Raw genomic sequence first — 14,129 nt, forward strand, 5'->3', positions numbered from 1 at the left:
ATTCTCACTGTCAAATAACTTCACTGAATGTTTGCAATTTCATTCTTTTGGCTGGGACGTGGAGGTAGGGTGGGTATATCGGGGTGTAGTTTTGGCCTGCTGACCTGGAATCTGCACAGAGGTGGCAATTGGAGCTGCTAGACGTTGAAGCAGGCTGGTTAAAAGATCCACCTTGGTGCCCTGAAATTTCATTCCAGTTGTAAAACATAAAATGCAGTAAAACTAACAGCTCCAACCCCTCTGTTTTCCTCAGTCTCACGGTCTCTCTCCATGCCCCATCCATATCACCTCACCAAAACTATGGCACTGACATTCCCTCCATGTCAATTTCTGACCCCTATCCAATGTCCTGGTTCCTTACATCATCCATGCCAACCTATGCTCCCAATCCTCATGGCTGACTGTACCCTCCATGCCAATAACTGACCCTCTGTCCATCCTGATGCCCCCTTGTACTGTCCTGGCCAACATAATGGCAACTCATGCAAACTCATGACCTCCAACTCACCACACTTTGCCCTTACACTATGCATGCCAACTCACCCAGTACTGTGCTCACCAAGAGTCATGGTGAGATGAGATGAGGAAGTTCCAAGTATCTATTATAAACTTAACGACATTAATAAAATTAACAAAGCCTATTTAATACACTTAAATCCCTTTGAGTACTTAACCTACTTAGATAAACTTTTGTACTTAAAGCTCCATATTAAAGACAGTTAATTTCTAAATAGCCTCCCTCAGTTTTCAACAAAACTGCTAATATATAAGGCACCCGTTGAGATGATAGGTTATGCAAGCAATTAAGCAGCATTAATTTTATCACAATCTTACTCAGGCTTATGTCCACAAACACTGACTGACTGGAATTGAAAGCACTGATTTTTCAATGTAGATGGATTTTCTTTTCTTCAATATGGAAGGGCCAAAGTTTTAAATGACATTTTAACAGTCCCAAAAACACATTTTATGCATATTCATGTCTAAAACAATCCCAAAGGGTACCCGATCTCTCCAAATCACTCCAGCAAGGTTTAGACTTTTCCATCAAACATCTAAAGAGTTACATTTATGAAATCTGACTGACTGGTGCTGCGTGTATTGGCAGGCAGCAGCATTTTTGTGTGTGGACCTTCTGACACTGCTCCACACCTAACAAAAATTTTGGGCACAAAAACAAAGTTGCTGGAAAAGCTCAGCAGGTCTGGCAGCATCTGTCAAGGAGAAAATAGTTAACGTTTCCAGTCCGGTGACCCTTCCTCAGAACTTGAGGAAGGGTCACTGGACCCAAAATATTAACTGTTTTCTTCTACACAGATGCTGCCAGACCTGCTGAGCTTTTCTAGCAACATTGTTTTTTTGTTCCTGATTTACAGCAGCCACAGTTCTTTTGGTTTTTTAAAATTGTGGGCCTCCATGTCTGTGGCAGACCCTCCAGATTCTGGGCTCTGGTGCCATTTGACCAAGACAGAGAGCCCGCCGGCTTTACAAAATACCAGGCTACAGTTAAGCTTTGTGGGCCAAAATGCTACTGTTCATACATATCATCCATTTCCAAAATTATTTTGTCAACTTAGAGGAAGCTAGCAAAACTTTTTGCCAACATAGAATCTTAAGTGTTTGACTTCTTAATCCACACAGTTTCTCGTGGCCAGGTGGAAAATAAACATACATTTTCTACATTGACACCAACAGCAATATAGGCCTTCAGTTCATTGTCATAGGCTAGTTAAGAGTAATTTTTTTTCCTTGGATAAACTGAACTCAGTCTTTATCAGTTCAATCACAATGGCTTTATCAATGTGTAATGAACTGATTAGATAATATTGGCAAAAGTGCTAGATCAATAATGTTTGTTTTGGTAACTTAAGGATTCATCTCATGTTCCATATGGTACAATGCAGATATGATGGAATAATCGGTCATGGTTCAATTATTATTTTTCTAGTTCATGTTTTCATGTACATGAATTGTCCGGTTTCATCTGTGTTGAAGGCTAACTGACTCAATGAAGAATTTCAAATTTTGCTTATAAACCATTTCTGAGAATGCAAGTACCTTTTTGTGCGATTTGACAAAACTCTTCTTGAAGTTTAGTATAATCTGCGGTCGAATCATGGGAGTCCACAAGTGGACTTGGCTGCATTGGGTAGTCTCCAACATCAGCAGAGAGATTGGGATTTGAAGAGTGCAAACGATGTGGAGACATTGGAGCGCTGGAAGGAACCTGCAAGTGTGAACAAATTAGCTTAGTACTGCCTTAGTAACATTTCTCCTGGAAGGCCAAAGTGTTTATAAACATAAAACTATATCCACAATCTAGCAATAAATAATCATCATAGTATCTCAAAGTGTTTAGATAATGATAGCTCAGAACAGAAGCATTTTGATCTTTTAAAGCACAAGCCAAGTCTGTCACGATTAGCAAGCGAGCCTTTTATAACAAAACTGCTTGAGTCTTGCAGAATCATGGCTAGATGGCACCTCCAATGTATTTTGTACTTCTTGGGAAGCACATAGTGGAATTTTGAGCATCTTCCTTTATCTTACACTGAGTTTCTCTGTCTCCACACATGCTGCTACACCCACTATGTTTTGCTGACATGTTTTACTTTTGACCATATGTGCACTGAATGGAACACAAAGTCTGCAGGGTGGCAACTGACCCCGTTCATTTAACCAAAAAGTTCTTATAAGCAAAACTGCATTAGGAATGCAAGGTAGCCACTGCTACAATTAGATCCATAACTGTAAGTTATATTCTATGTCCAGATTTCAGTATTGCAGATGTCAGATGGACAGATGCTGTCCAATGTAACTGGCAACATATACTGCCAAACTGCTAAGCTCATTTCACTGAAACTGCAAACTAGTTTGTATGCAAGTTCAGATTCATGCGAAAACCTATACTTGGGTAGGACTGGTGGACAACTGTTAGATGTGAACTTTACATAATCACACCTTCTTGAAGACAAACCGATACCTTTTATCGCCATGGTGTGTAGGGAAGTCTCAAAGGCTCTGGGTGAAGAAAAGTTTTTAAAGCACAGTTCTACCTTTACTTCGGGGCAACAATGTCTGATATGGCACAAAGTAAATCAATTCAACGAGCAATTGTTGAAGAAAAACTATTTCTTCAGGTATCTTATGTTCTGGCAGGATCTCCTCTTAACCTTTTCCCCACACACATTTCTAAAAAGGACAGTCCACATGTGCTTGGGTTCTCCTCAGTGGCTGCTGGAAGACAATGGGAATGTGCATTAATAGAACTGAATTTTAATGAACTGGAACTCTGATGCCAGACTTCTTTTTAAAAAAAAAAACCATCTGGGTAGGACAGAGGACAACTGGGTTCACTTAGTCTCTTGATGAATTTGAAGGACAGGTACTGTTGTTGCTGTGGGGCTGCTCAGTTGGCCATAGAGTAACTGGTTAGGGAAGAGTCCTCCTTTTTCAGAGTCTGCAGGGCAGGGGGTCACTCAGGCTCACCAGGCGCCTACCCCTAAAGCAGAAGGCCTTCTCCTCCCCCACCTCTTTCTCCGCCGCCCCCCCCCCCCCCCCCCCCCATCTGGTGGAACACCAGCAGCATGCGGAAGAGGCCTCTAATTGATCACTTATGGAACACAACTGGCATCTGGGCATCTTTGACCTTCCCTTGCCACTAGCAGAATGCCATGGCAGCAGAACACTTCAACACCCCTTTGGTTTCTCTCACCACGTTTATGGCTCTCCCCACTCCCACAATTCACAATCAGTACAATATCAGAGTAAATACCTTTTATAATGGGTACATCTCCAACTTGCAGAATGCCCTTGTGCGCTTCTTGGCTCATAAACCAAGACGAAACCCAGTGTTATCGCACAGGCACAATACATAAACAACAACGCACTATATTCAATTTAGAATACTTATTCAAGCATTTTATTCTGGGTGGCTTATGATGGGCTATAGATAATTTCACAAACTGTGGATTTGGGTTAGAATATACAAATTTATTTTATGACTAATGGAAAATTGTGGCAGCTTACGAATGCATGAGGACAAAAACCATGACTGCAACTCATCTCAGATAACAAGCAACAGCATCACGAAGGTGAGCAGGGTACCTGAAGCTGCATTTTTCCATCTTTGCTGACGCTTTTTGTTCTCCATCTTTTGGTGGCACGTTTGTCTTTCTTTGTAATATCTATGCAATTAGCCTACATAAAAAAATGGTTAAAGCCAAAAACAAAAGGCAACTGAATTTATACACCAGTGCGCATCATAGACGAGGACAATTTAGAAACTACAATTTTAAAAAATGTCTAAGTTAAGTTTGGTATGATTCGCCAAAGCCATACAAAAACAAATTAATTCTCGAGTATCTATTAGCTTATTTTCAAAATTTATTTTAGTAACCACCCTAATCATTTCATAATGACCTCACAATAACAACGTCACAAGCTGTTAATGGCTGTCACACAAATGTACCAAGATGTCAATTTCTGCAACTTAAAAAACCTGAATTACCTCTTTTTAAGCAGGAAATTGCTAATGAAATATATTCAGAAATGACTTGAAAGCTGTAATCTAACTTCAGCATTCTGCCAAGAGTTGGTCTGTTCCGGCTTTGCATTCGTGCTTTATGACGCTATCTCAATTTTCCCTTTAATTGGTATCATTACTCTAAATTTACTATTCTAAGTTTAGCTCCTTCCTTGCAAAGCTGACCAATTTGTTCACACAAACTAGCTTAATGAAAGCAACCTTGCACTGTACATTTTGCGTGAAGCAATCAAGTAAAAGCAATAGAATGCTTGCTAACTTTTTAACGTCTTAGAATTGGGCAAATTGCTGAATTGCGTCTGGTGTGAGGAAGACAGATTTAGATATTTATTTCCAATTCACCGAACTAATGCCTATTAAATCTATGTTGAACAGAGAAACCATTGGGGTCAACACCACTTAAAAGGTTACTTTTGCCAATACATGCAATAGTCACGATTCAAACAGCGCTTCTAAGAAGCGATTAAAAACTCATTGCTAAATTATTCTTGAGCACCAGAAACAGTTTACATTTTTAATTGGAATGGCTAGAAGGCTGCACTTCAGTTACACTAAAATCTGTTATTTCTGAACAAACATATTACTGTAAGTCAAGTGAGTATTTTAATAAATATTAGCAGAAGCACCTTTATCCTGAAGCTTCTATGAGCATCAGGGTTTCCTACATTTTCAAGTACTATGTACACACAGATTGCATTTGTATCATCAAATCAATATTAAATAAATATTAATATCGTGTTATACCTGCATATCAGTGAAATTAGGTGCAGACTGTGTCCTTTGTAGGATTTCCAGATTTTGTAGAAGTTTACTGAGTTCAACCAAGCTGGATTGGCAATTTGCAAGATCTACAGAAATAGGAAGAGGTTTCATCTTTAGATCCAAGAACATGGATAGAAAGGTGGTGGCATTCTGGTGGAATTACTTTGCTCAGTATTGCTGAGGCCAAAGTTGAAATTCTGGGGATATGGGTTCAAATTCCATGACGGTAGCTGGTGAAATTCATATTTAATTAGTAAAAAGATCTTGAATTGATTGTCAATTATTTGCAAAAAGCCAACTGGTTCACTAACATCCTTTTTGGGGAAGGAAATCTGTCAGTTACCTGGCCTGGCTTACATGTGACACAAATGCAATACAATTGACTATTAATGGTTCAGGCAGCCACTCAGTTCGAGGGCATTCAGCAATGAGCAACAAATACTATCCATACAAGTGACACCCGCAACCCAGAAAAGAACAAAAGAAAAATAAAATTATTGAGCTAGGTTTTACAAAATACCTTTAGCACACTTGTTCATTTCCTCAGATTCCAACAACCATGCTGCAACTTTGGTCTGGCTGCTGCTGCAGGAAGCAGGTAGACTTGTACTGCATGGAATGGAGGGCAGCCGCGTGAAATTGTTCTGCTGAGGCTAAGTACATAAAGAAACAGATACATGAAATACAAAATTAACGTAGCTTTTAGTTGATAGAGTAGTAAGACAGGACAACCTCAAAATACTGGACCCAAAAGCATCTTTTGTGGATCCCATATTTGCTGAGATTCCTTCGTATCTATTTCAACATCATTGTAGCTCTCAAATGTGAGTAAACTGATCTTTATTAATTTTTACAAACAACTAGTACTGTTCCATTTCACTTTTACAATTTCAGTTTCTTCTTGCCTTTTGTACTTCCATTCGCAACTTTCATAGAGGGAAAGCTTATAACTGGATACAACACAGTGTGGAGCTGGAGGAACACAGCAGGCCAGGCAGCAGAGGAACAGGAAAGTTGATGTTTCAGGTCGCGAACCTTCTTCAGACATGGGGAGGGGGAAGGAAGCTCTGAAATAGAGAGAGGAGGGCTGGGGCTGAGGAAGATAGGTGGGATTGTGACAGGTAAGTGCAGGGAAGGAAGTGGAGGGGATTGGTCAGTGGGATGGGTGGGGCAGATAGGTGAGAGAGAAGACGGGCAGGTTGTGTCAGATCAAAGAGTTGGGGATAAGAGGAAGGGCTGGACATGGGATGAAGTAGGGGGGTGGGGAGATTTTAAAACTGGTGAATTCTATGTTTAGGCCATTGGGCTCTCATGGTGGAATTTGAAGTGCTCCTCCTCCAGTTTGCAGGTGGTGTCATTATGACACTGGAGGAGGCTCAAAACTGACATCTATTTCAAGCCCACCAATTCCCATCAATACCTGAATTACACCTCTTCTCACCCACCTTCCTGCAAGAACGCAATCCCCTACTTCCAATTCCTCTGCCTCCACTGCCAATAGCACCCTCTCCCCAACAAAAATAAAGACAGAATCCCCCTTGACCTCTCATATCACCCTACTAACCTTTGCATCCAACATATCATTCTCCGCCACCTACAATCCAACCCCATAACGAAATAGATATTTCCCTCCCCACCCCTAACTGCCTTTCATAGGGATGACTCTCTCCGCGACTTGTTCACACTCTCCACTAATTCCACCAGTCCTGGCATCTTTCCCTGCAACCGCAGGAAGCGCTATATCTGCCCCTACACCACACCCCCCTCACCTCCATTCAAAGCCCAAAACAAACCTTCCATATCATACAGGGGTTCGCCTGTACATCCTTCAACTTGGTCTACTGTATCCGCTGCTCCCAGTGTGACCTCCTCCACATCAGTGAGACCAAGCAGAGGCTCCGAGACTGCTTCGTGAAGCATTTGCGCTCAATACCTAACAATACCTTCCAGTCACCAACCACTTTAACTTCCGCACCCCACCCCCACCCCATTCCCTACATGTACATCCTGGGCCTCCTCCAGTGTCACAATGACACCGCCTGCAAACTGAAGGAGCAGCACCTCAAGTTCTGCCTTGGGAGCCTACATCTTGATGGTCTAACCATGGAATTGACCAATTTTAAAACCTCCTCATCCCATGTCCAACCCTCCCTCTCAACCCCACTTCCTTGACCAGACACAACTTGTCCATCTTCTCTCACAACTATCTTCCCCATCCATCCCACTGACGAATCCCCACCACTCCCTACCTGCACTCTTCCTGTCACCATCCCACCTGCCTTGCCGAGTCCCACCCCCCTCTATTTATTTTCCAGCTCGCTTCCCCTCCCCATTTCTGAAAAAGGCTCCTGAAACGTCAACTTTCCTGCTCCTCTAATGCTGTCTGACCTGCTGTGTTCCTCCAGCTCCACACTGTGTCGTCTCTGACTGCAGCATCTGCTGTTCTTGCTATCTCATAGCTTATAATTGGATGTCTTGTTTATTGATCCAAGCAATGGCCCTCCTCAGATGTCACCAGGAGAAACAATGTACGTCACACAACAGCTCTTAGCGGGCAGGTATGATGGGATGTTCCCCATGATCTTGGGCCCATGGCTACAATCTGAGTTGTGGTGACCCTTCACTTTCCATTATGTAGCCAATAACCAGATCATCAAGGCCCAGTGCTGACTGGTCAAATGCTCAGTCTTCAAGGAATGTCAATCCAGGGACCTCGGTTGGTGGGTCAATGATGAAATGCTGGCTCCTTATGCTGTATGTGTTTCATGAATCCATCCAGAGCATGAGCTGATATCAGCTGCATGAAATATAATTGGTGTTTCCAAAATAACTAGGTGCAACGCAAGTTGCTTTTGTAACAGATATTTGTAGTCTTAGTGGAAAAAAAAAAGTGTGAGGATCATGGATGAGTCACCTGAAATTTTCAGTTGAAGCACCAACAAAACTGTTCCAGAAGTGGCAAGCCATACTATTTGTTTGTATCCTATTTGCTTCCTCTCTTCAGCCACAGCTTCTGTTCACCTGTTATCATTTCACACCACATTTTGTCCCATTTATTGCCTTTTAAACAACTTTTCAAAACTAATTTCTTATTATATTAGCTAGTTCTTTTCCTTATTACTTATCATTGCTTGTAAAATCATTGCTTTTAAATGAATGTAAATAATACCTTGCTGAAAATAAGAGGACATTAAGTTATAATTTGGCTACTTTCAGTCATTAACTTGCCTAACTTCATGAGAGAACATTTAGATAATCGTCACTTTATTAAACACCTCAAAGCCTCTCGCTTGAGCATCTTCCTATTAGTATTGTACAGTGTTGATATCAGAGGCCCGAAAATATACAATTAAGAAAACCTCATTTTACAAATATATTTAAAAAAGCAAAACAATCATCATAAAAATATGGGGCTTAATACTGTTGGTTACATACAAACACAACACTGTATTCACCACCATTACTTTCAACTGTAAGAAACCTCAGTGGGGAAAGAAGTTTAAGGTCCAATTTCAAACTGCAGTAACAAGTCACCTTAGCAGGAGCATGATTAATGCAACATAGAAAACATGCAGTTGTTTACACGTACAATATTAGAAGCCTTTCTAAAAATGGCTCAAAGTTTAGCATTGTATATTAATGAAATGTTGTAGTAATTCATCCATCAGTCCAGCTATAGTGAGGAGATGCACGTATCTTCTCACAACAAACCCAAACAGGGTGCATACTCTGAAGAAAGGTCCCAACCTAAAACGTCAACTTTCCTGCTGCTCTGACACTACCTGGCCTACTGTGTGCCTCCAGCTCCACATAGTGTTATTGCATACAATGGTAGTTGGCTGTGGTTTCATAAATGATCTCTTTCACCGATGATCTATCTCACTTTGTAAATGTACAATGTAAAGGCTTTGGAAATAGTACTGAATGACAATGGAAATGGCTGAGTCTGGTGATATCATACGATAAGGATAGTAGTTACCCCCTACATATGTGTAAACTTGGCCTGGTGGATGTCACACATCGAAGGACATAACTGGAGCAACGTATACACTTCTGATTCATGATCAGGAATCACTCTGCAAGGGGAAACATTGAGAATAATCTTTATTTCAATTAATATATTTTAAAGCAATTAGAATCTTCATTGATTCAAAGATACTGTGTAGTATTCAATTAGGATCAATGACAAGTGGTGACTCAGCTCTACTCAAACCTAATTAATTAATTAGAGTCTGAATCTTCTGAATAAAAACGAACAAAAAGAAAAAAACTGCAGATGCTGGAAATCCGAAACAAAAACAGAAAATGCTGGGAAGCAGGTCTGGCAGCATCTGAGAAGAGAGATGAGAGTTAACGTTTTGGGTTCAATGACCCTTCATGTGAGCAACTGTGAAGAAGGGTCACTGGACCCAAAATGTTAATTCTGATTTCTCTCCACAGATGCTGCCAGATGTGCTGAGCCTTTCCAGCATTTATGTTGTTCCAAATCTTCCAAGATGGGCTGTTTGCCCTTTACTTACACTGGCCTTTTCTTGGTTTACTTAGAGCTTTAGACAGCAGCTTTAAAGCTAGCATAACTCAGGGTGATTAGGCTAGAGAGTCAAAGCACTCTGGTGGCCCCAGCAATCTCTACCTTTCTCCTGGCAATGTTCATCCCATTCACAGTGTCCCTGCAGTTATTATTTCACCATTACTACATGGTGTTCCAATGTATACCAACAACAGCAATGTTCACACCCCTCCGACCCCCATCTTAACAACAATCCACTCCCCAACCCAGCTGAGCTCCACAACCGCAGACAGCATCCACCCACTTCTGAAAACCCCTCTCCCAGATCATCCTCCAGGATCCCTTGCTCCTGTCCAGCTGATGATAGGAGAGACAACACTGTCAGGGAATGGGAAGGTAGATTAGGTTTATAAGGTGTGATGGCTGTGGGGGTGAATATTGTTGGGCATGCGAGGGAGGAGATGTTGAGCAGTGTTAGGGGTTGACATCTCCATTTAACAAAACTGAAGACAGGCTGAAGGGGCAATATTTTCAGGTCATCGTGAGAAAGAGGGCTGCACTAGAGTTACATCTGATAATTGGCCTCCTAGCTCTATTTGGCCTCCCTACAGTATCCAGCATCTAAGGTGCAAAGACCTTAGTGTTAAATGGCAAGTGGGTATGTTAAAATTGTAGTCAGCACTGGAGACACCCTCTCCGATGATGATCAGAAAATCTAGGCTATCATTGGTATAATGTGAGAGCTGTCCAAGTAGTTCACTTCCTAACTTGGAGAGAGCCAAGCCTTTTAGTAAGAACAACTTTTTCTGAATATATTAGATTCCAATAAGCAGTTTGTCAAACTGGCAGCAAAGCAGCATATTTATCTATTAAACTACTCCAAGCTGAAGTACTTGCAGTTCACCTGCTTCATGTGCCATTAACGGTGGAACATACATCTGACTTTAATATTTTTATAGTAAGTCACTTAGGATCTGGAACGATTTGTTAAGTATAAGCAAGATACTAGAGTATTCAAAAAGGAAACAAATACAATAAAGGTGCTCAGTGCAGGGTGTTCTTTGTGTTCAAAGAGCAGGGATGCTGGAGTGATTTGGCAAGTTGTTGGAGGGAATCCTGTGGGGTAGGATTTACATGTATTTGGAAAGGCATGGATTGATTAGGGATAGTCAACATGGCTTTGTGCTTGGGAAATAGTGTCTCACTAACTTAATTGAGTTTTTTGAAGAAGTAACAAAGAGGACTGATGAGGAGAGAGCAGTGGATGCGATCTATATGGTCTTCAGTAAGACGTTCAACAAGGTTCCTTTTGGTATATTGGTTAGCAAGGTCAAATCACACAGAATACAGGGAAAACTAGCTACTTGGATAGAGAACTGACTCGAAGGTAGAAGACAGAGGGTGGTGGTGGGAGGTTGATTTTCAGACTGGAGGCCTGTGACCAGCGGTGTGCCACAAGGTTCGGTGCCGGGTCACTGCTTTTTGGCATTTATATAAACGATTTGGGTGTTTTCGTGGGAGTTATGGTAAGTAAATTTGCAGATGACACTAAAATTGGAGGTGTAGTGGAGTGGGAAAAAGGTTACCTCAGAATACAAAGGGATCTTGTTCAATGGGCCAGTGGGCCAAGGGATAGCAGTTGGGGTTCAATTTAGATAAATATGAGGTGTCAGATTTTGGAAAGGCAAATCAGGGCAGGACTTAAGACACCTAATGGTAAGGTCCTGGGGAGTGTTGCTGAAGAAATCACCTTGGAGTGTAGGTCCAGAGATCCTTGAAAGTGGAGTCACATATAGACAGGGTAGTGAAGGTGGTGTTGGGTACGCTTGCCTTTAATCGGTCAGTGCATTGAGTATAGGAGCTGGGAGGTCACGTTGCAGCTGTACAGGACACTGGTTATCCCACTTTTGGAATACTGCATGCAATTCTGGTCTCCCTGCTGTAGGAAGGATGTCGTGAAACTTGAAAGGGTTCAGAAAAGACTTACAAAGATGTTGTCAGAGTTGGAGTTACGGGGAGAGGCTAAAGAGGCTGGGGCTATTTTCCCTGGAGAGTCGGAAGTTGAGGGGTGACTTTTTAGAGGTTTACAAAATCATGAGGGACATGAATAGGCTGAACAGACAAATTCTTTTCCTCAGGGTGTGGGAAACCAAAACTAGAGGGCGTGGATTTAAGGTGAACGGGGAAATATTAAAAAAGAGACCTTAGGGGTAACTTTTTCACGTGGAGGGTGGTGCTTGGGAGGAAATAAGCTGCCAGAGGAAGTGGTACAACATTTAAAAGGCATCCGGATGGGGATATGCATAGGAAGAGTTTGGAGGGATACTGGCCAAATGCTGGCAAACGGGACTAGATTTATTTAGAATATCTGGTCGGCATGGACAAGTTGGACTGAAGGGGCTGTTTCCGTGCTGTACATCTCCATGACTCTAACTTAAACAACATACATTAAAGGATGGCAGGTCAGATGATGTACTGCAGCTGCAGCCATCAAGGTGATCCACAGGGAACACAACTGTAGCAAATACTTAAAGCTCCAGCAACTATGATCCAATTTGAGGAGCTGGAGATATTACACTACATTATGCAAGGGGCAAGTTACCTGCTCCAGGAGGTGGAAACGGGCCCTAGATGAGGTCACTTAAACTCAGCCTGTGATCAAGGACAGGAGGACGTGACTGTAGACAGCACAACTGTGGGGACTTGAGGGACAGCCCTTGAACTTCTGTCCCTGCAATTGTACAACGGTAACATGGTCCTTGTAAGCTGTGTGGACGAGGAGGGAGGACTGCAGGGAGGATGAGTGAAATGACCACGGCACTGTGGAACAAATCTGTGGTAGAATTTAGCATTCAGATTGAGAGAGAGAAACTTGGGTTGGAAACAACTCTACTAAACTTAAATAAGGGTAACTAGATAGGGGTGTGGATGGAATTAGCTGGAATGTGCTGGGAAAGGAGTTGAGAAACAGTGGCAGATTTTTAAGTAAGCAGTTCACGACTCATAGGAAGATGGATTTGAGGAAGAGAACTAATGGTGAAAACAGGGGGTGGAGGTGGTAAGACCAGATAGGTAGATGGAACCAAGACAGAAACCATAAATAGTTTGGCATACAAAGGGATGGGTTATAGCATGCCAGGGAGAAAGAAAAGCTGACAAGGACCACAGGCAAGTGAAAATTGGTTTCCTGTGCTGAAAGCAGCCCATGTTATATCAGGGCCTGGGTGTGGGGGTGGGTAAAGGACATTGAAGATGGTGTTCAGGTTCTAACTTGATATTGAGGCCTGAAAGCTGCAGGGACCCCAAGCAGAAACTGTGATGCTATTCTTCCAGCTTGCACTAAGCCTTGCTAGAACTATACAAGGCATTAGCCAAACCACACCTAGAATACGGTGAACTGTTTTGGTCCTCTTATTTAAAGGAGCAATACACTGGCATTGACAGTGAAGGTTCACGAGGTGTTTCTCTGGTATGCAAGGATTCGTTATGACAGGTTCAGCTTGTGGTCATTAGAGTTTGGAAGAACTAGAGCAGACCCAACAGAAACACAGAAGATTATTAGGAGGCTTGACAGGATAGATGCAGAGGAATTGTTTCCCCTATCGGAGGATATAGAACCAAAGGGTATAATCTCAGAGTAAGGAATCAACGAGCATGGGGAGAAATTATTTGTCACAAGCAATAGATTCCTTTACCTCAGAGAGCTGGACAGACTTTGTTATTAATTATAATCAGACTGATTTTTTTTTTGGTCAGTAAGGAAATCAAGGGTAATGGAGAAAAGGCAGTAAAGTGGAACAGAGAATTTTCATTAAGCCATGATCTCACTGAATAAAAGAGCAAACTTGATGGGCAGAATGCCTCATTTTGTCCCATATCTTATAGTTATAATCTTATTTAATACACTGCCTCAGCGTGTAGTGGAGGAAGGTTTAATCGAAGTAACTGAGACAAATGAATTATGGCCTAGAGCGGAAGCAGGTACAGGGTTAGGGAGAGAATGTAGGGGAATGGCACAATGTGAATTGCATATTTGGAAAGTTACTGCAAACACAACTGGCTGAATGACCTTCTTCCATGCTGTAAAACATCATGATTCAACAGCTAAATTCTGCCAACAGCTTTCCAAAATGCATTATATTAATACTGACCTTTATTTGTGGTTTTGCAGTGGATGTAGGGGAGATTTGTTTAAAAGGGCTATTAAAGGAACTACAAAGTTGTCATATTAAATCATATTGCTGGGATAAGGGTATTGGTGAATTACAATCTATTAACGTGCTTCATTACTACAAGGTGAACTCGCTGATC

The 14,129-nt window shown here is 41.8% G+C and overlaps 1 protein-coding gene across 1 annotated transcript in view; it reads right to left on the reverse strand.

Annotated features, from left to right (window-relative positions):
* Positions 1-14,129, reverse strand: part of osbpl6 (oxysterol binding protein-like 6) — a 173,082-nt gene that overhangs the window by 67,855 nt on the left and 91,098 nt on the right. The window contains exons 7-10 of the mRNA XM_048535144.2: positions 5,829-5,961; positions 5,291-5,394; positions 4,108-4,200; positions 2,059-2,227 (exon numbers count right to left, since the gene is read on the reverse strand). Coding sequence (XP_048391101.1) covers positions 2,059-2,227; positions 4,108-4,200; positions 5,291-5,394; positions 5,829-5,961 — 499 coding nt within the window. The remainder of the gene's footprint in view (positions 1-2,058; positions 2,228-4,107; positions 4,201-5,290; positions 5,395-5,828; positions 5,962-14,129) is intronic.

The sequence above is a fragment of the Stegostoma tigrinum genome, chromosome 7, assembly GCF_030684315.1.
Source record: "Stegostoma tigrinum isolate sSteTig4 chromosome 7, sSteTig4.hap1, whole genome shotgun sequence".
NCBI lineage: Eukaryota > Metazoa > Chordata > Chondrichthyes > Orectolobiformes > Stegostomatidae > Stegostoma > Stegostoma tigrinum.